The following is a 25438-nucleotide window of genomic DNA, read 5'->3' as shown; positions in this document are numbered from 1 at the left end:
AATTTCCTCCTCGACGTGTTGGAGTCCGAGGCGGATACAGCCAGGGCCACCTACCCTTCGGGTTACACCCGTGACCTTGAGTATGTTTAACCAGCCGAGTGGCTGGACGCTGGCCCTGGCTAGTAAACCACGCCCGCGGCCTACGCACGTTTGTGAAACTTGAAACCCGAAACTGCCCTGCCCCGAGGAGAGGGGGCGGTACCTAAAGAGAGAGGGAGTGGCTTGGGGCGGAGTCATAGATAGGCAGAGCCTAGGTGCCGCGCTTGCGTAAACGCAAACTAAAGAGGTCCTCAAGGGGACGGCGCCTAGAGGGCGTTCACGCACGCGCGCTTTGGCTGTGGGCGGGACCTTGTGCCGGGGGCGGTGCCTCGGGCGGCGCGTGCGCAGGCGCGTGCTGGGCAGTGCGGGCGCGGTGCGGGGGGCGGGGCTCCGTGGTTCGGAGCTGGCCTGTGGCGAGCTGGTGTCTGGCAGGACGCGGGCTGCGGGAGGTCAGTGGCGGTCACGGGCCGGAGCCGGTCGCCGGCACCATGGAGGACGATGACAGCTATGGTGAGTGGGGCCGGTCCACTGACCCTTCGTGAGCTTCCGCCTGCGCCGGTGTCCCTGGGACGGGGCGCGGAGCGCCGGGTGGCGGCAGTGCGAGGGCCCGGGGGTGACTGCCCAGACGCTCGAGGGCCTGAGGGTCGCCGGGGCTGAGGGTCGCCTGGACCTTAGGGTCGCCGTGAACTGAGAGTCACCCGGGCCTGAGGGTCGCCGGGAACTGAGTGTCACTCGAGCCTGAGGGTTGCCGGGGCTGCGGGTCACCCAGGCCTGGAGGGTCACGGGCAGGGGTCGCCCGAACCTGAGGGCGCCGACGGAGACGGGTGTAAAACCAGGGCTTGCTTTCGGGCTCCGGAACCGGGATTACTCGGGCCTGGGGGTCGCTGGGACTGAGGTTTGCAAGTCTAGGGGCCCCGGAAGGGGAGTCACCGGGGTTAGAGGGTCTCCGCGGCGGGGGGTAACCGGAGCGCTGAGGGTCATGAGGATGCTGAGGAGCCCCGGGGTGCCGAGGGGCGTCAGGGCCAGGTGACCGGGATCATAGTCTTTGAGACGAGTCGCCTGCTGCTTGTCACCGGGATGGCAGACGCCGCGAACGGCCGTGGGACTCACACGCCCGGCCGGCCTGTGTTCCCTAGTAGTTTCCGCTCTCAGGGGTGTTAGAAGTTATGTGCCCCATCCAGCTCTTTGTTCTGAGATGAACACAAGTGGCCTGACCGGGGCCTCTGAGCCGGGGACGTCGGTCAGGTTCGTGCTACCGTCGCATTGTGAATTAGCTCCTGGTTCCCTGGTCTGTCAGTCAGGGCCTGACCACACCAGGCAAGGAGATCAAGTTTGAGCTGTTGCCTGAAGGTAGCCGGGTAATGACACCAGTCCACATCCTCCACCAGGGCAGAAGCGATTTAGACTCTCCTGGCTAACCTTGCTGTTAGTTGGCGAACAGCCAGGGCTCTGGTCCCTTAAAGGGTGTGCAGTCTCTGGAGTTGTAGAAGGTTATTTGAAATGCTTTACGTGGTTGTTAGCATTGTTTCCAGGAGGAATGGAAGAAGGAATGGCAGGTAGGGCGAGTGGTGGGTGACTTTTACTGGTTTGGCAGGGAAGTATGGCTCAGGAACTTAACAAGCTTATGCGGCTTAGTGGAGCCAAACTCCGGTGTGTTGCCTCACAGGTAACTTTGCCTCCTCACACTCTAGTGAGGAATATTTAAGTACCAAGAGGGAAGAGTGTTAGGGCTTTGCAGGGGAGCCCTTAGAGAACCCCGACCCGGTGAAGCCATGAGGGTTATGGCTAACAACTCCCAGAGCTTCAGATGTGTGAACACTGTGTTTCCTTGAATGTTAGAAGTCTGTGCCTGTTCAGTGGAAGAAGCCGGCTTTTGCAACCTTCCAGGTAAACATAGTGTGTGCCTTCCTTTGTGATAGAAAAGCAGTCACCTGCAGCAGGCAGGCCCCGAGGGATTGCTCGGCCCCCTTGGACCCTCAGGGTGTTTTCTTCGGTTGGAAACCTTCACTGGCTTTCCCCACTGCTCTTTTCTCTCTCCCTTGTCCTTTGTTGTCCCCTGGGTGCCAGGGTTCTGCCAAGCTTTGTTCTTACCCTCCCCTGGTTATTGCCCGCTGGGTGAGGCAAGAGCTGCTGTTCTGGTTGGTTTAATAGTGACTTCTTTGACTCAGGCATGACTTGTACTAGGGAAGGAAAAATGGAAGGCTTTGGTTCCTGTTACTGCCAGGAATAGAGGGACTCAAACCCAAATTTACTCTGTAGATCTGGAGGTAAGACAGTCCAAATTAGGTCACACTGGACTGATACCAAGATTTCGTTAGGGTAGTGTTCCTTCCAGAGACTGGAGGGAAAAGTCGGCCTCCTTTCCTTTCCTAGCTCTAGAGGATGCTTCGCTTCCCTTGGAAGCCAGTGGATAGCATCTCTCCACTTTGTCTAATTGCTGCCCTTTCACAGGACACTTGTGTGTCACACCTACCTAGATAACTCAGGATAAGGATCGTAGTAGCCATCCACAAATTCAGCTTCCCTTTTGCCACGTGAGAAAACATTTTTAAAGACTTGAGGATTGTGATGTTCACATCTTTAACTTTTTAAATTATTTATTTATTTATTTATTTATTTATTGCGCATGGAGGTTATGAGACATCCTTACAGGAGTTGGTTCTCTGCTTCCACTCTGCCAGTCCTGGGATGAAACTTAGGTTGCTAGACTTAACACCAAGTGCTTTTGAACTCACTGGGACATCTCATCATCCCAGATGTGGGCATGCGTGCAAGCTTTCAGGAGAGTGGCATGGGAGGATGAAGAGGAAACTCATTGCCCCCTTTATACACTTTTACGTCTTTTTACTTGGGAGGAACTGGAGGGGTTAAATACAAGAGAACTCCTCTAGTATCATATAGTATAAAATGGCCATGTGGAAACTGAGACCAGCTTTCCTTCTCTTTCTCCCTCTCTCCTTCCCTCTTTCCTTCCTTCCTTCCTTCCTTCCCTTCTTCTCCTTGTCTCCTCTCTTCTTCCCCCTTCTCTTGATCTCCTCTTTCCATTTTGAGTTAGGGGAGCATCTCCCTATGATTCCATGGATCTGGCCTCAAACTGGTAGGTTTAAGTGATCTTCCTGCCTCGGCCTTCTGAGTAGCTGGCACTGTGTTGATTCTGTGTCTGTCTGAGCCTCCCAGTTTGGTTTGTTAGAGTATCAGACTACAGAGAGAATGTACTTGTTCCAAGTGTCCACATGTTAAGAGGACACGTGTGCTGGGGATTTGTGAAGCACGCAGGCATGCTCAGAGCGTCCAGTGTTTTCTTCCAGATGAACTTCATAAGCTGTAATATTTGGTTTTTAAAATAATAATAAACTGTTTCTTATGGCTTTGAAAATTTTACATACAAACATTTTAGCCAGGTTTGTTCAGAATTTGCTCCTGTCTGCCTGTCTTTGTGTTGGCCTTGGACCTTTATCACTGTTCTGTGGGGAAATACATTTGTATTACAGAACTATCAGTTCGGTGTTAAAAATAAGATCTTTGGCGCACAGCTCATGTATAGCTTGCTGAAGCAGAACACATGTCTTGGAGGTTTGCTGTTCAACTAAAGGGACTTTCAGAAGCAAACAGTGAGGCCTGCCTCCTCCACAGGCCTCTTTAGTATTTACCAGGCAGAGATCATGTAATGACTACACCTATGCAGGCTGTGGCTTTGCTGGCTCTAGAAAGAGCTCTGATGGCACTGTGGTGTTCTGCCAGACAGTACTGTCAGCTTATATGATCAACTGTTTGTTCAGAAAGAAAAAAAAGTGTAAACTTAGATCTTGTATATATCTTGTTTAGGACACAGACACTGGGCCTGACTGGAATCGGGTAGGGTCCTATGTAATACTGCACAGGGTTGTGAACACAGATCCATGAGAGGGCCTCCTCAGAGTGGATCTGCACGGCTGGGGCTCATTCCTAGATTCAGTTGTTAACTTTTTTTTTTTTTTTTTAAATTGAGACAAGGTACCCTTGGACTCCTGATGTTCCTGCCACCGTGTCCTAAGTGCTGGGTTACAGATGTGCACCATAGCCAGTTAACCTCTTCTCTAAGGATCATGTCCATCCAAATTTAACTTTGTTTTTATTTTATAAGTGTTTTGTCTTCATGTAAGGTCAGATCCCCTGGAACTGGAGTTACCGAGGGTTATAAGCCGCCACGTGTGTGCTAAGAATCAGACCTGGGATCCCCAGAAGAACAGAACAGCCAGTGCTCTTAACCACTGAGCTAGGTCTTCAGCTCTCTTTTTTTTTTTTTTTGAAACCAGTTTTACTCTATAGCTCTGGCTAGCCTAGAATTTGCTACGTAGACCAGGCTGGCCTTGAAATACAAATTCCATCTGTCTCTGCTTCTCCAGCACTGAGATTAAAGGTGTGTACCACCATGCCTGTCTTCCCCACATAAAAATTTTTAAAAAGTACCCTCGGAATCTACCCTTCCTCATAGCAGCGGCGTTCTGGACACCTTGTTTCTGCTCCTTTTCGATTACATAGGCAAACTGAATTGATCTTTATATTTAGGAAAGCTTTCAAGTGAACTGGAAAGTTCTCTCACAGAAGAGACCTGCCAGAGCTCCTGCACCCACCTTGCTCCTGAAATGCTTGTGACTTAATCTTCATATTGAGCTTCTGGATCCTGTGCAAGCAAAGTAGAAGCAGTTTTAATTAGATTATCAGTATTTAAGAAGAGTTGAGGTTTCAGTTTCTTGATAGACTGTGAGCAGTGAGGTAGGACATACAGGAAAATAGTTGATTTGCATAGCATGTGGGGACTACTGAAGCCCAGCTGCACGCTTGGTGCCGTCTCATGAGGGAAGTGTACAGAGGATACTCAGGGCCAGGGTGGTGAGATAAAAACAAACGTAGCACCCAAGGCCTTCAGGACCACCTCTCATCTGTCTCCTGTCAAAATGATCACTGAAGACTGCCAGGATCTGACCTGGTTTCTGTGCATGGTTAGGTGTGGTAGCGGAAGCACTGGAGTACCCCAGGAGAAGAACTCTGTGGTCTGTGGACACAGAGCTGTCCTGGTTACTGTGGGAGTCTTGCCACAGACAACACATGGGTGAGAAGGGCAGGTGTGGAGGATGCAGGTGGTAGTCTGTTGGTGACAGCAGGGCCTCTGGCCAGTTGCAACCTAATTTTATGAACCCACAAAATTATTATTATTTAGGGCTCTTGCGGGTACTTTAGGGAATGGACTAAAAAGAGAATTGTCTCTGTTTTTGGTGAGAAGGGTTGTTGAGTAGAAATAATCACTGTTCACAACACCATGGAATCCATGTGTTGTACTACAGCCAGAAGGAGGGTCTCGATCAGAGACCAGAGGACAAACTGTGCACATCGAGCCACAGGGATCCAGGTGTACGGGTATCAAGAAGACTGAAAAAGTATAATATATATATATATATATATATATATATATATATATATATATATATGGTTTTTCCGAGACAGGGTTTCTCTGTATAGGCCCTGGCTGTCCTGGAACTCACTTTGTAGACCAGGCTGGCCTCAAACTCAGAAATCCGCCTGCCTCTGCCTCCCAAGTGCTGGGATTAAAGGCATGTGCCACCACACCCGGCATAATTTTATATTTTTTAAATTTAGTTTTGAATGCGTTAGTGTTTTGCCTGAGTGTGTTTATGTGTACCACATGAGAGCCTCGTGTACCTGGAGGCTAGAAAGAGCACTGTGGCCTCTGGAACTGGAGTGATAGAGGACTGTGAGTCACCATGTGGTTGCTGGGAAATCAAACCCAGGTCCTCTACAAAAGCAGCAAGTGCTCTCAACCACCGAGCCATCTCTCCAGTCTCAACAATAGTTTTCAAGTTGGGACTTTCAAGTTTTAAAGGTCAGCTTTAAGAGAGACAGGATTAGTGATCCTGACAGGATGCTGATGTTTCAAGCATGGCGTTCATGATTCTCAGCACCGGTTGGTCTCCCAGTCTCTGCCCACGCAGGTGATGGGCTCTCTCTCCGTTCAGGCTTCTTCTTCACTGATCAGTGTATGTCCTACTTCCCAGTTCTTGGCTTTGAGAGCAAGGGTCATTTCTACACAGCACATCCTACACATCCTACACATCCTGAGAGGACTGACTTGGGGATCTTGTTTCTTCTCGACTTCTTACCTCAAGCCTTGTAACCTGATTTCCTGTGCCCTGGGTTGTTCACAGGGGGTTGGCCTCTTGCCAGAATTGGGAACTCTCTGAATTGAGACTGTATGGGTTTTGCCAGGATCTTAGCTAATTCGGGATTACTCCATACTCCTCTTTCAATAAGCTTTGAGGAGTGACAGGGCCATCCAAGGTGACTTCCCAGTAGTGATGATTTTGCATCAGAGCCCTGGCAGGATGAGCCCCTTCTATGGCTGGTCTTCAGGACCAGAGTGGAATCGCTGCTACCATCACTGGGAGCAGCTCTTGCTGGAGCTGTTTCTCATTGGCTTCAGACTTTTCTTTCTTCCCACGAGAGGGAAGAAATGGACCTTAGAACTTTGTGGAGATGGGGTCTTCATGGCTTGCCTTTGCTCTCTTCAGACAGCAAAGTGTATGCACTGTTCTGGACAAGACAGGGAGAATGGCACTTGGAAGAGAGCTGCTTTTTAAATTTTGGGGCATCTCTAGAAGGCTGTGGGGCCTAGCGTCACATACAGGCTGTAGCCTAGCAGTCATGGAGATCGAGTTTGCTTTCCTTCTCCATCCCCAGCAGGAGTGTGGACTCTCCTGGGCATATTTAACATATAGAGAACCACTTCTCTTTGTTCTTCTGTGATCTGGATGACTTTGATTGTTTTCACATTTAGTTACACACTTAATGACTTGGCTTGAAAAGAACACACTTATGTGAACTGAGGGCTATCTTAGAGGCATATGCTTGCCATAGTCATATCCTAGGTGATGTTAGCATGTCGGGGACTAGGTACACGTACACATAAGTGCAAAGAAGCCTGGTGGGAGGGTTAGCAGCTAAGAGCTTTTCAATAAGAACTGATGTCCTGGTCATCAAAGGATACCTCAGTAAATCTGTTGGTTCCTAGACAGACTGGAAATCTTTGTCTTGCATACCTGTATATATGGGCTGGCTATAGGATGGTGGTGCCTTAACCGCGATTAACCCTTTTTATGGCCTCTGTCAAATCAACTGATTTACGCAGTTTGCTTGTTCTGATATTTTAAGCATAGAGAAAGTAGGTGTCAGTTTTGATGAGAGCTTGAGTCAGATTTTGGTCAATTTTAGTTGCATTGAACCTGTCACTGATTTCATGCCTAAAATGAAAAGTTTTCTACCTTATGTTATTCTGTAAAAAAGTTAAGGATCTTGCCTTTAGAGCAGTGGTTCTCAACCTGTGGGTCACAACCCTTTTGTGATTTGATCAATCCTTTCATGGAATCATTCCATTCATCTTTTTTGTTCATCAGAAAACACAGATATTTATATTACAGTTCATAACAGTAGCAAAATTACAGTTATGAAGTAGCAACAAGAATAATTTCTTTTAAAAGATTTATTTATTTATGATATATAAGTGCACAGTAGCTGCCTTCAGACACACCAGAAGAGGGCATCAGCTCTCATTACAGATGGTTGTGAGCCACCATGTGGTTGCTGGGATTTGAACTCAGAACCTCTGGAAGTACAGTCAGTCAGTGCTCTAACCGCTGAGCCATCTCTTCAGCCCCACGAGAATAATTTTATGGTTGGGGGCCACCACAACACAAGTTGAGACCTGTCTAGAGGAAACACTGCAGGTTGAATGGACAGTTAGTCTGGCCTGTGCTGACAGACGCCCTGTGTGGGTTTGCAGGCACTGTGCTCTCCTTTCTGAATGTTGCATGTGTCAGAGGAGACCCGTTGGTTAGACAGAGTTTTGTCTTCTCTGTTTGAAGCACCATGACGATACTTAGCTCTCTGGTATAGACCAGATGGTTGCCTTTCTGTCTTAAGGGTACAGAACCAGATTAGAGGTCACTTAGAGGTAGGGCAGCCCTGACCAGCACACTCAGAGGCTGGAGAACCTGAGCTGAAGGTCCTTGCTGATAGATCTCTGCCTGTGCCCCTGACCAGGCTACCTGCCACACCCAGGCCCCAAGATGAAAGTCCTTCAGAGTGGGCTTCCAAAGGAAAGCTCTTGCCTGAACCTGTCTGCACTTCATCCCCAGCCACGGCCTGGTTGTCTGTCTAATTATTGTTGCTTAGTTTCAGTTGCAATAATAGAGGCCTGGAGGAGGTGGAGAAACATTTAGAAATATTCAAGAAGTGAATCCCACATCCTTTCAAACGGCTGCTGATGGGGTTTTTGCTTCTTTTGCCCCAGGAGTTGGGGGTGGGGTGGGGATTTTACTAGGTTACTGTTCAGGGAGGGTGACGCCAGGTTTTCTGCTATGGTTGACTGGGACTTGTAGCATGGGTTGGGACAGCACCTTCCTGCTTGCCGTGCACTAGAGCGTACCCACCCCTTTTCCTTAGGGGTGGTCTGTGAGGCCCCTGTTGTCCTTGGTGCTGTTGCTGTGAGAGGTGCGCTGAGGACCTTTCCTGGCGACATCACTGGCCTAGTTGCCAGGAGCTAGGCCTACTACTTTCTCGACCAGCAAGTAGTAGTCACTGCTCTGCATCATATAGCATAGGTGTCAGGAGGGCTTGGACTTCAGAGGACATGGACATGAAGGAGCATGCCAGAGTGGCTGTGACAGGCACCGCAATGGGGAGGGGAACCGTCATGGAGGAGCTGGTGCTGGGACTGCTTTGGGGGGGGTCAGGGGGGTTGGGTTAAGTCAGTGAATGTAGCAAGTGCACTGTGGTAGAGGGAGAGCTAGGCCAAGAGGCTGAAGCTGTCCATGTATCGTGGCCTTGGCAAGGGTGGAGGGAGGAGGCCTAAGTGGCTAAGAAGCACTCTGTGTAGTGGACATACTGCAGGAGTCTTTGGAACTTTAGAGATATGAATGGAGCTGAGACTGAGTACGTGATAGGAGGTGATGCCAGGAGCTGACTGAGAAAAGGGCCAACAGTGGCATCTTGGGCACAGGCTTGCTGAAGGACGAGCAGAGGTTGGAAAGGAGGCTGAGGAAAAGGCACATCACTCTTCAAGCAGGTAGAGAGAAAGAGTGAGGGAAAGGGCACCGGGGCATGCTCAGTAAGCGGGAGGTGAAGCAGAAAGGAAAACACGTTCTGCTTTTAATTTGTAGTCCAGGTGGCCTTGAAGCCCCTCTATAGCCAAGGGTGACCTTGAGCCTCAGCCTCTATGTCCTAAGTGCTAGAATTACAGGTGAGTACCACTCCACCTGGTCTGTGTGGTGCGGGGATGGAACCTCCGGCTTTGTGTACACCAGCAAGCACTAGCAACTGAGTCACAGCCCCAGCCCATAATAGAATTAAAAATACTCACTTGGTAGCTATTCCAGGCCAGTTTTGAGTTAGTGAAACAGTGTTCCTTTGTGCTGGGCAGTGACCCTCCTGTAGGAGTGGGCTCAGATTTCATGTCTCCTCCTGTGCCCTGTGTGTGGCAGCTGCAGACTGCATGTGCTTTAGGAATCTGTTCAGCATAAGTTACTCCCTTTTGAGTGCTGAGACCCTGAAACATAATCTCCAACAGCCCTGACGACTGAAAGTAGGAGCACATGTTGAGTTTTAGCGAATTCTGGTGGTTTCAGCCCTGAGCAGACACCCTTGTCATCTAAAGTCATCATGGTAGCTCATGCCTCTCCGATCTGGAGTCCCTCTCACACACTAACAACTTTCCTTTTGTCGACGTTCATTGACCATCCCAGGTATTCAGGCTTGAAACCATGAGATCCTCATTATCTCTCTCTCTCTCTCTCTCTCTCTCTCTCTCTCTCTCTCTCTCTCTCTCTCTCTCTCTCTCTCTCTCTCTCTCTCTCTCTCTCTCTCTCTCTCTCTCTCTCTCTCTCTCTTCCTTTCTCTTTTCCTCTCTCCCCTTCTCTCTCTTTCTATGTCTTTCTCCCCCCACACCCCTTTCTGGTGTCATCTTCAGGGTGCTGTTTTCCCACGTCCTTTGAGTTAGGCTAGGCCGGCTGGCCAGTGAGCCCGAGATTCGCCTGCCTCTGCCTCCCAGCACTTGGGTTTACAAGTACATAGTCCCAGAGTTTCTATGTGGGGTCTGTGGGTCAAACTGAGGCTCTCATGCTTCAAGACAAGCACTCCTGACAGAACTGTTCCCAACCCTCTCTCTCAGTTTTTGTTCATTTATTTTGTTTGTTTTTTGAGACAGGGTTTCTCTGTGTAGCCCTGGCTGTCCTGGAACTCACTCTGTAGACCAGACTGGCCTTGAACTTACAGAGATCCACCTGCCTCTGCCTCCTGAAGATTAATATATTATTGTTATTATCTATGTATGGTGTTTTGTGTACATGTGTGTGCAGGCCAGAAGGAGACAGATGTCCTGGCCGTTTATCCACGTCCTTTGAGATAGACTGGTCTCTCACTGGAGTCACAGATGGCTGTGCAGGTGCTGAACCCAGGTGCTTTAGAGGCCAGTGCTCTTAATACCCACTTGTATAGTCAACTTAGACAAGCAGATCTCTCTTCTCTGCTTAGAGTACTTGTTTTGAGAACTTAACAACACAGGTTCTACTTTCATAAAGCTCACAGCAGAGGTGTTTGGTGAGTTGGATGTTTTCGGGACTATTGGAGTGCTGAGATGGCAGCAGGGCAAAACTGTGGGACCTAAGCTCTAGGTTAAGGTGGGGCATCCCAATCAGGAGTCAGTCACCCTGTGAGCTGCTTCCCTTGGTAAACTGCTAGCACTTTGCACTTGCTGTTTAACCCCTACTGTGAGGGATGGATTGTTGTCATCGAAGAGACAGGGCCCCCCTCCTCCTCTATTTCCTTCTCCTCCCCACTCTTCCTCCTCCTCCTTCCCACTTTTCTTCCTCTTCCCTGAGCTCCCCCTGCTTCCACCCTCTCTCCCCCTGCCAGCTCTTCTTTCCCTCCTGGCATCCTCAGGTCCTTGCTTTCTCCAACTCGAGCTGCTCTTCCAGCAGACTAGCTATGTCCTCGGCTCCTTCTTATTGCCCCCACCCATTAGTACACATCTTATGCACTGTCCTATGCTGTATATACTTGTTATCCACATTTTAAACTTTTTATCTTTACCTCATAGCTGGACATAGTTCCATGTCTCTGCGTGGCCTGTGTTGCAGGTTACTGAATCATTTATATTGAAAGAGTTGTTGTGACTCTTAGGGTTGTGGTGTTTCTGGGGATCCTGGGTAAAAGTAGTTTCTGTCTCTTAAGCTTGCTGGGAGGTAGTAATTTGGTCAAGCCCATGTCCTCTCAGGGTCTCTGGCAAACAGCTTGGCTGGTAGCACCAGGGTCATGCAGCCTGGTCTTTGATTCCCTGGAGTCCAGACACTCCAGGTTGGTGGTTGTGCAGCCAGAACATAGGAGAGATGCAGCTGCCTAGGTCTGCATTGTTGAGCCTGCCTCTAGCATGTCTGAATGCACTGTCTCACAGCCACCTAGAGCCTTGTCAAGGCTGAAGACAAAGGCTCCCCATTCAGTGGAGGAACAGAACAGAGCCAGGTCTGTGTCCCTGACTGATGGCTCTCCAGAGGAGAAGCAGGTTTCGGTCAGAGTGGTCCACAGGCCAGAGAGCTCAAGCATTGCAGGTTAAGAGTGAACGTGGGGCTCCGGTTCAGAACCTACGGAAGAATGCTGACTGTCTTTGAGGGACTTCTGCAAAATTGGGGCACCTGGCATCCTAAGTGCAGGCTGTGGGTCTCAGGAGCACATCTAGGTGCCTTGGAAACGCTGATGGCATCCTGTTCTGATGCCTCCTGGTGGACTGCTGCTCTGGTGAAGATGACTATCAGACAACTGGACTGAGTGGGCGGAGCTTCGGAGACCCTTCTGGTGCTGTAACAGCTATCTCCTGCTACACGATTTCCTTTTTCTGTGGTTTCTAACCACCACCCAGATATTTACAGGTTCTCTCTCTGCTCAGATTTCAGTCACAAAGAGTGGAGGAGGTGTGATTCCTCGAGGATTGATGGCTAGGCTTAGGCTGGGGAGGTTTTATAAGGACTCTGGCCTCCCATCCCAGTCTCTCCCTCCAGAGGAAGCAGCACTTTAGGAGTGTACTACAGGGCAGCAGGAAGGCTCCTCTGTGTCTGGGATGTCTCACAGAGGACCAGAGGTTCCTGCTGCAGTGACTTCTGACCCTGTTAGTCCCACTTATTAGACAGGACTTCCTCTCTTGTTATCTGACTCAACCTACATTCTTACCAAGGCTCTGTACATTGGCTCTAAGTTTGTTGACTGAATCCTGGATTTCTGATTCAACATAGGAGCTAAAGTCATAGGATTGGTCATAGCAGTTGCGAGTCCCACTTGGAAGCAGAGCCCTTGTAGCTCATGTGGCTTGCTTTCCTGTTCTGTAGGTTTGTGGCCTGTTTGGAGGTCTGGTTCCTGATGTAGCTGGTATGTAAACATTTGAACCTGTCACTGTTGGCCTGTTTGAAGAGTGAGAAGACATTTTATGCCTTTGGTTATTTTTCTTTCTTTTCTTTTCTTTTTTTTTTTTTTTTTTTTTTGGTTTTTCGAGACCGGGTTTCTCTGTGTAGCCCTGGCTGTCCTGGAACTCACTCTGTAGACCAGGCTGGCCTCAAACTCAGAAATCTACCTGCCTCTGCCTCCCAAGTGCTAGGATTAAAGGCGTGCGCCACCACGCCCGGCTTATTTTTTCCTTTTCTTTTTTTCTTTTCCTTTTCCTTTTTCTTTTTCTTTTACAGGCTCTAACACTGTAGCCTTTGCTTGGCCTGAAAGTTGCTATGTAGACCAGGGATGGTCTTGAACTCACAGAGATCTGACTTCCTTTGCCTTCTGAGTGCTGAGATTAAAGGTGTGTATCCCTAGATCACTTTGTGTCTTTGATATTTCAGTACAATTTATTTTTAAAATGGACATTTGCTTGGAAAGATATAATTATTCTATACTATAAAGATGAGGATACTAATATATTATTTTAAAGGGGTTAATGTAACCTATAGGAAGATAAATTAATTTAGGAAACATCAAGTGTTTAATCCCTTAAGAAGGATTAAAAATTTATAGTTGAGTTTTTTTGTGTTTGATTTTTAAAACCTGAAGAACACAGCTAGGGAGACAGACCTCTGGTGGAATACTGCTTTACCTTGGGGGTCTTTAGGATGTGTAGAAAGAAAAAGAAGACACTCCATGAGTTAGCTTCTTGCTGCTGCTGCTGTCAAAAGTGATGACAGTGACCTGCCACCTTATAGCTTTGGAGGTAGAAGTCTAGTCAAATGGGATGAAATAGCAGCCAGCGGGCTGGAGAGGTAGCTCAGTGGTTAAGAGTACTGGCTGCTCTTCCAGAGGTCCTGAGTTCAATTCCCAGCAACCACATGGTGGCTCACAACCATCTGTAATGGGATCTGATGCCCTTTTCTGGTGTGTCTGAAGACAGCTATAGTGTACTCATATAAATAAAAATAAATAAATCTTTTTTAAAAGGAAGGAAGGAACGAAGGAAGGAAGGAAGGAAGGAAGGAAGGAAGGAAGGAAGGAAGGAAGGAGTCCAGCATGTCCTGGTGTTTGCTCCTCCAAGAGGCCAGTAGCTTGTAAAAGGCTGCAGCACTTTAGCTCTTAGCCCCTCCTCCCCACTTCAGAGCCTGCAGTGGCCAGTGGAATCTTCCTCACATCCCACAATGACATGACAGTGAAGAGACTCTTCTTCGTCTCTTCCCCTTTTATGAGACTTGTGTCCACCTAGATGATTGAAGATCACTTCCCTCTCCTGTGAGCAATGTCAAGTCTCCTGCTGCCTTTGTGGGCTCCAGGGATTAGGATGCAGACACCTGTGGGTCTTATTCTGTCTGCCTATATGTCCTGGTGTTTTTGTCCTGGGTGTCACCTGAGGACAGGAAGCACCACAGAGACACTGAGTGTTGTTGGGACTGATCTTGTCTAATTTCTAGTTAGACATGTCTCCTTTTAGAAACATGCTCCCAGTTCAAGAGGAAGGGCAGCTGTGATCCTTACAGCCTGCACTCTGCTCTCAGCTCATCAAAGTACAGGGTCAGAGGCTGTGTTGTTGCTGCTCCTTCCAGAATACAGTCAGTTCTCTTATGTTTTCAGGTAGCGGAAGTGTGTCTGAACAATGGGCTTGATAGGAAAGGAGGTCCTTCTTCTGGAAGGAACTATTGGTAGGACATTGTTTGCTGATTGTTTCCTCAGATGTCTGTCCCCACATCCCATGGGCACATTGGAAAGTAGGCAGGGCAGTGCTGTTGGTCTTTCATGGGTTGTGTTAAAGGCTCACTGGGTTTAATTTATGCTCTGAATAGATTTTTTTAAAAAAGAATCATTTATTTATTTTATGTATATGAATACACTGTAGCTGTCTTCAGACACACCAGAAGAGGGCATCAGATCCCATTACAGATGGTTGTGAGCCACCATGTGGGTGCTGGGAATTGAACTCAGGACCTCTGGAAGAGCAGCCAGTGCTCTTAATCACTGGAGCCATCTCTCCAGCCCCACTCTGAATAGATTTAAGGCCAAGTTTCTGGCTAGATACTATTGTCCTTCCTTTTCTGGCCACGTGTTAGCCTTCCATTTTCTTAAGCATACAAACTCATGTGCATAGCATTGCACTTAGGGGAGTTTAAAAAGTGCCTTTGAAAGGTTTGCAACAAACCTTCAAAAGTCAACAGAGAAAAATGTGGTTTACAGCAATGTGGTTCTGAAAGGGCATTAGTCGGTTTGAGTGAGTCACAGTGATTTTAGTTTCTTATCATATTTCTAGGTCAGCTGATTTCCACACTAAAACAGGTCAGGAAGGGCAGAAGGAAAAGGAGCAGATCCTAGGAGGACTTGTCTCCCTCGAAGAAAACAATGATCTCAGTAGTTTGGATTCAAAAGTAGGAGGTGCTCAGGCATTCTGAGATCTATACCTGGAATGGCCATCCAAGGTTAGCTCAGGTAATGCTGGGGAGTGTTAGGCCTGCCTGCCCTGCATTCTGCAGCATGTGTTGCTTCGTGGAAAGCAATCCATTGTGGAAATGACCATATCCACTGATATTCATGTCATGCATTCCAATGTTCCTCTTCTTTATACTAGGTATTTAAAATATACTAGGGTGTGGCATTGCACACTTTAATCCCAGCACTTGGGAAGCAGAAGCAGGTGCATCTCTGTGAGTTCAAGGCCAGCTTGTTCTTTAATCTATAATGTGAATTCTGGGATAGCCAAGGGCTATATCACAGAGTTTCTCTGTCTTGAAAAACAAACAAAACAACACACACACACACACATACACACATATACATGTCAATCAGAGTATATCACTCATAAAAACAAAAATTAGCCAAGTGTGGCGGTACATGCTTTTAATCCCAGCATGTGGGAAACAGAGGATTGTGGATGTCTCTGAGTTCCAGAACAGTCTAGTATATATGGCAAGTTGCAGGACAACCATGGTTTCATAGAGAGAACCTGCCTCGAAAAACAAAAACAGGGGAGGGGAGCCATGTAGGTGCTGCAGAGTCAGCTCAATGATCAAAAGCACATACTGCTTTTTGCAGAGGACCCAAGTTTGGTGCCCAGTACCTACATCTGGCAGGTCACAACTCCCTGTATCTCCAGCTCTAGTGGGCACCATAGCTTCTTCTGGCCTCCTTGGGCACCTATGCTTGTGAATACATAGCCATACGCAAGTACACTCATACACATAATTAAAAATAAAATAAACATAAATTTTTTTAAAAAACCAATTCATCCTGGCTTTCCAATCTACTCATATCTAATGAACCAAGTTACCACAGGCTGAGACCTAGGAATGACTGAACACACAAATACACATGGATATAAATACATGTGTATAGTTACTTATTTTTTTAAGGTTTATTATTTATTTATTTATTATATGTAAGTACACTGTAGCTGTCTTCAGACGCACCAGAAGAGGGCATGAGGTCTCATTACGGGTGGTTGTGAGCCACCATGTGGTTGCTGGGATTTGAACTTCGGACCTTCGGAAGAGCAGTCGGGTGCTCTTACCCACTGAGCCATCTCACCAGCCCTAGTTACTTATTTTTAAGGCTTGAAATTTTGGGGACTCTGAAGGTAGACCACCCAGCCCTCAGAGTATTCTCCGCAAGGTCCTGTGGCAAGCTGCACAGGCTGGTGATGGCGTGGGCTGGCCAGCAGGGTAGTTGCCTTCACTGCTCACATATTGCATTGAATGAAGGCAGGAGGGCTTTTGTACCCATCAAGGTTGCACAGGGCGGATGTTGCACGATGCTGGCTGCTCTTCTCCAGCTGTAAACTCTCCAGTCTGATTTCTGTGGTTTTGCTCTGGGCCATTCAAAATTCCCCGTAGAGAGCTTTAAGTTTTCAGAGGTTCTTAAGAAGAGATTCAGCAGATCAAAGAAGTAAAAAAATACCCAAGCCTGGCTGCCTTTACTCCATTATTATAATTACCAAGTTTAATGCCTACCTCCTTTAGCTTCCTGAGTGCTCTGTGTGGTTTTCTGTTTGGTCTCTTTGAAGAGATAGCCTCCCCATATGTGACTGCTGTTTCTGGGCAGCCCCTGCATCAGTGCCAGCTATGCTAGGCAAGGACCTTGTCTGTCCAGCAGAGGGCACGTGCCCCCAGTACCTCTCTACTTGTCCTACCGGGTAAGGGAAGGACTTAATACTGGTGCCAGACCCAGGGGACCCTCAGAAGATTGAGGCCAGGTAGTTTGCCCTGGGGTCTTCTGGGGGCCCTTTGTTTTCCTGTGCGGTTAATCACGTGGTAGGCCTTACTTGGCAACAGTTGTGCCCTTTTACTTTCTCTTCTGTAGCACTTGGGGAAGTTTTGAAAAGTTATTATAGAAATAGCCAAACAGAAGCAAAAATAGAAGTGTGTGACCTTCTGCAGCTGTCTCCGTTCGCGTTGTGTATGTCACCTTTCAGGTTTTCTCTTGTGCACATTCCTACCTGTTCACTCGCTTCTTTTCTAGAAAATATGGACTTTTTTGTGACTTGCTCTTTAAATAAATACATATTGTTTATATGTATTGTGTAATAAACTGTGTTCTTTGGAAGAACAGTGCTCTTAACCTGAGTCCATTCCCCAGCACCCCCTTTTAAAATATAATATTTATTTGTTATAAGAATTACCTTGATGTAGCTCTTAAAAATATTTTTTTAAATCTCAGTGTTGGTGGGGATTAACTTTGTTCTATAAATCTCGAGTTGTGTCTGTATCAGTCAAAATTATAGCTGTTCTTTCCCAAGTTGTATGTGTCTGTGTGATGTGTCTGTGTGAATGCAAGAACATATGTGTGTGATGTGTGTAAGTGCAAGAATGTGTGTGTATGTGATATGTATGTGTGAATGCAAGAGTGTGTGTGTGTGTATGTGATATGTGTGTGAATGCAAGTGTTTGTGTGTGTGTGTGTATGCAAAAGTATGGAGGTCAGAGGCTGATGTTTGATGTCTTTCCTTCTTTTTTCTCTACCTCTGTTGTTGTTGTTGTTGTTGTTGTTGTTGTTGTTGTGAGACAGGGTCTCTCACTCTGTGGCCCTTGCTGGCTTTGGAACTTGTTATTTAAATGAGATATGAGATTGGCATCAAAGAGTTCCATCTGCCTCAGGCTTCCAAGTGCTGGACTTGACATTATCAGCCACCATTCCCAGTTTCACCTCCTCTTTCCAGACAGGGTCTTTCACTGATCCTGGCCAGCCAGTCTAACCCAAACAGTGAACTCCAGGAGTTAGCTGTCTCCTCCCAGTGATCCATACTGCTGTGCTGGCTTTTTACATCCTAACCTGGGTCCTCATACTTGAGCGGCAAGCGTGTTACTGACTGAGCCATTTCCCTAGCTGTACCAGGTCATTTTTCAGTTCACTTGCCAAACATATCTCTTAGACACCTTGTTACTGGAACCCTTTCCCTAAGGTGGCTTAATCAAAGGTCTACCTCCTCCTTATAGGGCACAGGTGATAAACCAAAGCACAAATCCACCAAAATTCAACCTAGAGAGCCTATGAGTTTACAGAGCAAACATTCATGGCCCATAAGTGGCCACAGAACTCAGAAAGTCTTACCCAGCATGGACAACCTCCCCATGCCTACCTAGGAAGTCCTCCCTTCAGTTAATGGCCTTCCCTCAGTGAGGGAACATCAGTGTCTGCCCGCCAATCTTGGTGTCTCTTGTAAGGAGTCACAGATGCTAAGATGAAGGTGAAAGCTCTTCTGCTCAGAGGACCATGCTTCATGGGCTTCAGACTGGAAGTCTTTAGAGAGGCTGACCTCTAGTCAGAGAAAAGAACAGGATTTGAGCAACCAGGGAAACAAGAGGATGAAGAAAAGACAAATACACAAACACACAGAAAAGCTGGGATTGGGTAGGCTGGACTCCCTGATGGAAAAGCCTATCTCTATAGATGCTCAGTATATCTATAATACACAGTTGAGCAAGGAGGTGGGGCTATTGTGTACAGCTGAACAGGGAGCCAGGTTTAGCTAGACAGGAAGAGACTTTAGGCTATGAACATCTGGAGAGGAGAACACTACAGTGGACATTTTGTTGGACAACAGTTGGATACACTGTCAATACTTGCACTTGGACTGGGAGAGAAGGCTTTGCCATTTCATATGACCAGCTCACACCAACTACACACACATCCACTCAGGACTTGAAACACTCAGAGTTTCTGGGTTCCCCATGACCAAGGAAACCTGCTGATTCCATAGAGGAAATGTTTCCACAGAAGCATATGGAGTTGTTGAGTTCACATGGGGGTTTCTTAATAGTTAAAACCACGGTGACATGATGTCTGTCTGCCTTTCTATCCTGTGACTAGTCCTCGTCTGCGTTTTGCTGGGTTTGTTGAGCACACGCCTGTGGTTGAATTTTCCTACTTTCTCAGCATTCTTATATCCCGTTGTGACTGACAAGGCATCTTTTGTAGAGGCCTCTATGCCCCCAGATAAGTTAAAGACTTTTGAAAGTGAATCTACTAAAATAATTATTTTATGTTTGGTAAGGAAAACATGGCCTGTTTAGAGACAGCCAATTGAGAGAAGCTCGGGTAGCTGGGATTGTAGCCTAGCAGTAGAGCACTTGCCTGATACACATGGAGACCTGGGTATCATCTTCAGCTTCATGAAAATAAATGACATCTTTGTGGCAGTTATGTGTCCATGACAGTTATGACACAACTCAGCATAGCTTCTGATGGCCACTTGACTTTTCCTTTCCTTATAACTAAGGAATATAGGATTCCCTCCTATCATTGGAAAGCCTTGTCCACCTACAGATCACACACAGTTACCACTCAGGCATTACTCTTTAAAAGTATGTACGTGTGCGTGTGCATGTGTGTGTGTGTGTGTGTGTGTATGGTTCTGGGGATAGAACCTGGGGTCTCAAGCATGCCAGGCAATTGCTCTTAACACAGCTCTGCCCCGGCCCTAGAGGGGTTCTTTCTAAAACTCATTTGAGAACAGCTCTATTATTTAGGGGATTATTTAGTGTTAGAACTGCCAGGTAGATGGATGATCTGCTTTGGAACTAAGTTTTTAATTATAGGTTATTCTGAGAGTGATTTGTGTCCCTGATGAATTGGATGGCAATAATTATATTTAAGTAATTATACTAATTTAAAATGTGGAGAAATTGGTCCTTTAATAACTGCAGTATGGCAGATTATCATTATGTAATGTTTTCTGTTCTAATTGCTATTACTGCTTAATTGATGTGATTTGTTAGATTTCCCAACGTGAGTTTGTAAGCTCTGTGGTGCTAGTAGCCATCTGACCCCTCATTTGGAGTCCATCAGCTTCATTGTCATGTTCTTGATGGCTCCTGGTGTCCTCTGTTTCAAACACATAGTTAAAGTTCTGGGAAGCAGAATGCGGTGACACATACCTCTAGTTCCAGCACTAGAGAGGTCAAGGCAGGAGGATCTCGAGTTTGAGGCCAGTCTGAGCTACATAATAAGACTGGGTTTCAAACAAAGAGGGCTTGGGTTGTGGCTCAGTGGTAGAACACTTGTCTATCATGCGTAAGGGCCTGGGTCCTCACTGCAGCACTCAAACACTAGGATACTTCCCTTCATAGCAAGAGAGAACAAGAGTTCCCTCCCAAGTTCTGAATTTCCTGGAAACCTACAACAAGGACTCAGACAATGGCAATCAAACCATCAGCCCTAAAAACAAGAAGCAAAAACCATCAGCCTTTTGATTGTGAGGAAGGGAAAACACACTCTGCCTAATTTCAGGCATTTGGGAAATAAGCTGTACATTTGCAAATTTCTTCCTGCTTTTCCCCAAGAGATAATCTTTGCTCAGTGGGTAAACATGCTAGCTGCTGAGACCCACCACTGAGTTCAGTCCTCAGACCCAAGTGGTGGAATGAGAAAAGAATGTTCCCCAAGTTGTCTTCTGATCTGTGCATGGGCACCATGACATGCGCTTAGTCACACTCGGATACACAGGCATGTACACACATGCACGCACAAACGCACACAAAGTTTTTCCAACGTGATGTAGAGTGAAGTAGGCTCCTGCAGCCGTTCCTGGATGGACACAGAGAAGTGAAGAAGCAAGATGGCAGAGTTCAGCTGTCACCCCATACACAGATGTCTTTATGTGCCCCATAGAATCACATTTTTTGACATTTTTGTAGATGTTTAAGTGGCTTGCCAACCAGTGCTAAAATGCTCTAGAGCCATGTGCTAGAGCGCAGCGCTGTTGAGACAATACATGGACAGTGCTTGTTGCTTTGGCCAACTGTTGTGTTTCCGATGGTCTTCTAACCTGGGGAGGATATTCTTGGAGCTAGAAGGCTTTTGTTCCTGCTCTGTGCTGTTTATTTTAAACAAGCATTTAAACCGCAGCCTAAGTAGAATGTTGGAGAGCTTTGTGAGTAGTCATTTAAATAATAGATTTAGAGGTGTTTTATTTAATTTTTATTCTTGAACCAACCATGACTCTCACCTCTGTTTAACGTCCATGACCAGTGTCAAGCAGCTGCTGGCCTTCTTGACCTCAGTGGATCTGACAGGAGCTCTGGGTCACAGGCACAGCTCCACTGGCCCTCTGCTTGCCAGCTGACTAGGAGGATGGGTGGGGTGCATCATTTTGTAACACTGATCTTGTGGTTTTACAACGAAGGGGCTGTGTGATTAGACTGAAGAAAGGGGAGGAAACAAGAAGGGGATGTGTGCTGCTCGAGTCGGAAACAGCACAACAGAGACCCCACCCACCCACCCACCCACCCATCCATCCTGCTTTGAGCTGCCAGCAAACCACGGTTCATAAATGAACTTAAATTTTGCACTATGTTTGGCTTTTTGGTAAAAGCTAAAAATTTTGTCTTAAAACTCTTAATTGAATTTGGTTTAGACATGCAGAGAAAAAATAAGTAATTTAATAATCTCCCAATCCCCCTTTTTACATCCTGTGGTTTCCAGCTGGAAAGATCACTGAAGAGCTAGAAACTATACTTTTAAAATGCACAGCAAGTGCCAGGCAGTGGTGGCACATGCCTTTAATCCCAGCACTTGGGAGGCAGAGGCAAGTGGATTTCTGAGTTTGAGGCCAGCCTGGTCTACAGAGTTCCAGGACAGCCAGGGCTACACAGAGAAACCCTGTCTTGAACACCCCCCCCCAAAAAAAGCACAGCAGGTGCTTACAATGGAGTACTTTAATTTAGCTGCAGAGCAGATTTTCCTTTCCTGTGTCCTGACCATAAGCATCCCTGTAGCATCTGCCGTGTTAAAACATCTGTTCATTCCCTGGTGGGAAGGTCAGCACTTACATACACACTAAGCTGATGGTACAACTTACTGGGTGCCACCTAAGTCACAGCCGCTGTTCAGAAGACATGTTTAATGGAGAACAGTGCTTGTAGGTCATAAAATCAGAGTGCGTAGAGGGGAACTCAGAAGTCTGCCCCAGCACTCTGTTTCCTTTGTGTGGTCACAGTTGACAGATAGCTGAGAGAGGCTCTGGAGTCAACTTTGAAAGATGGTAGGATCCAGAAAAGCAGAAAACACGGATCAGAGCACTAGATGCTGTCGTTTAAGAAGATGAGCCATACGGAGACATTGAGTGCTCACGGCAGCACCAGTCAGAAGAGCCAAAGTCACATAGCCTGGATGTCCCTCAGCAGGCCAGAGGGAAGCAGACAGAGGTGGTCCATCTACTGAACATTATTGAGCCCTTAAAGGGGTGAATGACTCTAGAGTAGCTGAGCCTTGACAACTGGGTACAAAAGGCCACATTACATGGCAGGCCCAGACAGACAGAAAGGGCAGTTGGTGGTTTCCATAGCTGGGGTGGCAGGAGTGTGCATGGGGCTTTTAGGAGAATTTGATGTTGGGGACCAAACCTGGTCCTCTGTTGGAGCAGCTGGTGTGCTAAGGGCTGAGCCATCCCCAGTCCTTCAGCTTTAAATGTTACTCTCAGGGTGCTCAACACTGATACAGTTCTTAGATTAAGGTCATTTTCAAAACACTGTTAAATCTTTGCATAGGGGTACAGTATTCATTTCAGAATTCCTCCCCCTCTCCAAATACAATAGGAGGTGACCAGAATCACACAGTCTCTGTCCTCTAAAGCCTTTCCTAGAAGTACTGACTACATCAGTTTGACATTTCCTTGGTTTTCTTGAAAGTATCAGGTTTGGTGTCTGTCTGTGTTCACTTCCTTGACACCTTCTCTACCCAGCTGCAGTATCTCCTGCCTGTCCCCCACCCCCAGGCAGCAGGCAGTTCTGGGTGATCCCATGGCCTTTCTTCTCAGGACTGACTGTACTGTACTGGGGACTTTTGTGTTCTGACTTCCCTCCTGACTTGTCCTGGAAGCACCACGCCACCCTTGGCTGTGGGATCACCTTTAGCAGCTGAAAACTCTGCCTTTGCAGTGTTGCCTGTCAGTGGTGTTCTCAGAACTCTTCTAGAACTTCCTCAGCAAAGGCCGTGTGGGAGGTGTGCTCAAGTTTCCAGGTTAGAAAATGCCTTTGAGACTCTGTGGTTGTTTTGTATTTAGTAAGAATTCTTCTGTTTTGAAGGTGTGTGTGTGTGTGTGTGTGTGTGTGTGTGTGTGTGTGTGTATGTGTGTGTGTGTGATGTTCAGGAGGCTTTTTATGCTGTTTTTGTTTGTCAACATGTAATAACATACCACAATTTAGAAACCTCGGCTGTCCTTTTGATGGGCATTTAGAGCTTCCAGTGTTGTTGTGAATGCTCCGTGACTGTTCACACTCCTGTCTGGGTATGTGTGTGACACTGCATCCCAGCAGTGTTTGGGCCAACACTGCAGTGTTGGGGCCCTTTGCCTTTGCTCATACACCAGTGCCATCACCTGTTAAGAGTTTTTCTCTGGAGAGAGATGTCTGAGCTCCATGTTCTGTGCCAGCACTGTGACACCCGGAACCCCTAAGTCACTGAGTAACGGCTCTGGGTGACGGCTTGCAGTAGCACTGAGCCTGGAGTTCACTGAGGGAATTGACTCTTCAGTGTGCTGAGTCCTTCTATGGGAGTCCTCTCAGCTTCTTTACAAAGTCTTTCAATAAAATTTTAGATCTTTTTCCTTGTAAAAGTTTTTCTCATTGTGGTAAGTTCAGTTCTGGGCACTTGAGTTGGCTACTAGTGTGTGGATTTATAGTGAGCAGCCTCATTAAGCTCTGTAGTGAGTCTAACAGTTCATGGCTAGATTCTCTCGCCTTGTGTGGACACTGAAACAACTGCCCCAGGCCTCACGCTGGGCAGTTAAATAGAACTCCTGTTCTACTTAATTGGCTGCTACATGAGAACTTAATCCTTTCAGGGATTTCTGCTAGAGGAAAATTAGGGTAGAAAATTAAGTCATTGATGGTGTGCAACCTTCATTTTTTAAAAGAAAGATTTATTTATTTATTTATTTATTTATTTATTTATTTATTCATTTCCGTCTATGGGTGTTTTGCCTGCATGTGCATTACACGAGGGCATCAGATCCAATGGGACTACAGTGGGTGCTGGGAGTTGAACTCAGGATCTCAGAAGAGCATCCAGTACTCTTAGCCACTGAGCCATCTCTCTAGTCTCCATTTTCTTTAGTCTTAAAGAGAAAGTTTGTTCCAATATCCTACAATAATATATATATATATATATATACACATCTATCTATATATTATACATACATATGTGTATATACACACACACATAACTCTTTATTATAGTAATAAACCCTTGGTTTTGGCTTTCCAAGAGATTTTTCTCAAGAATAGACATTCAGCTTTTTAAATACTTTTCCACCTATACATATGTGATATATCAAAAAAATATACAGCTAAACTGGTGAGATAGTCTGGTGTACCCTATTTTGTGTGACAGATATATATATATATATATATATATATATATATATATATATATATATATATATATATATATATATATATATATATATACATATATATATATATATATGCTTTATACATACGCAAAACACTGTAATAACTTTTATATTGGTTACATGTTGAAGTGCTGTTTCAGCTATATTTGGTTAAATAAAGTATAATCTTAAAATTAATATAACCTATCATCTGCTTTCCCTTCCTCCCTCCTTCTTCCCTCTTCTTCCTTTTCTTGCTTCACAAACCCTCTCTACATAGCCCAGGTCCTGAGATTCAGGACACTTTACCTTAGCTAGAATTACAGGCATGGACCACATACCTGCGAAGAATAAAAATATGTTTTCTAGATGAGAAAATTCTCATCTGGAGAGAGCAAGTGACTTCTGTCCAACCCAGGCCCAGGCAGCTGACTCCTGGGAGTTTTGGATCCTGGTGACATTTCTACAGATGTTGATGACAGTTAACTATCCGTTCAGAGAGAAATTTAGATCCATTTGTTGTTTTGTATTTTAATCAACTGCAGATGAATGAGTTTAGATTAAAGACAGACAGACAGACAGGCATAAATTTGGTGATAATTTTAGTTTTATTGGGAACAGTAACTCCTCCTAAGTCACCCTCCTCTAAACCCAGAAGTCATAAAGACGAGTTTGACAGACTAGTCTATAGATAGATGAACTGTGGAGCAAAAGCCCTTACAAAGAAAGTTATGAGTGGCAGTGGAGTAGCACATAGAGCCAGAGGATCACTGTCCAGGCTACATGTAGAGCATCTGCCACCAGCAATGAGAACTCAGCCAACAGAGCATGGCGTGTGTGTGCTTGGCATCCCAGCACAGGCTAGGGTCACCGAGTGGGAAGGAGAGAGAGTGGCGAGTGCCTCTTCCTGCATATGTTGGAGCAGCTTCACAGCTACAGCTGCTCATTCAGTGCACCCAAGAGCCCTGGTCTTGGTTTCCAAATACCATCTACATTCAAAAGGTTCCACAGTGCTTGGCA

The 25438-nt window shown here is 46.4% G+C and overlaps 1 protein-coding gene across 1 annotated transcript in view; it reads left to right on the top strand.

Moving 5' to 3' along the window:
• The first annotated feature begins 401 nt into the window (after window positions 1-401).
• The window catches only part of Cyth1 (cytohesin 1), an 85179-nt gene continuing 60142 nt past the window's right edge, over window positions 402-25438 (top strand). Inside the window, exon 1 of the mRNA XM_021177107.1 lies at window positions 402-549. Within this exon, the coding sequence (XP_021032766.1) occupies window positions 528-549 (22 nt within the window). The 5' untranslated portion in view covers window positions 402-527. The remainder of the gene's footprint in view (window positions 550-25438) is intronic.

Source organism: Mus caroli, chromosome 11, assembly GCF_900094665.2.
Source record: "Mus caroli chromosome 11, CAROLI_EIJ_v1.1, whole genome shotgun sequence".
NCBI lineage: Eukaryota > Metazoa > Chordata > Mammalia > Rodentia > Muridae > Mus > Mus caroli.
Note: the sequence above shows the minus strand (reverse complement) of the source record. Positions and strands in the feature narration are given on the sequence as shown.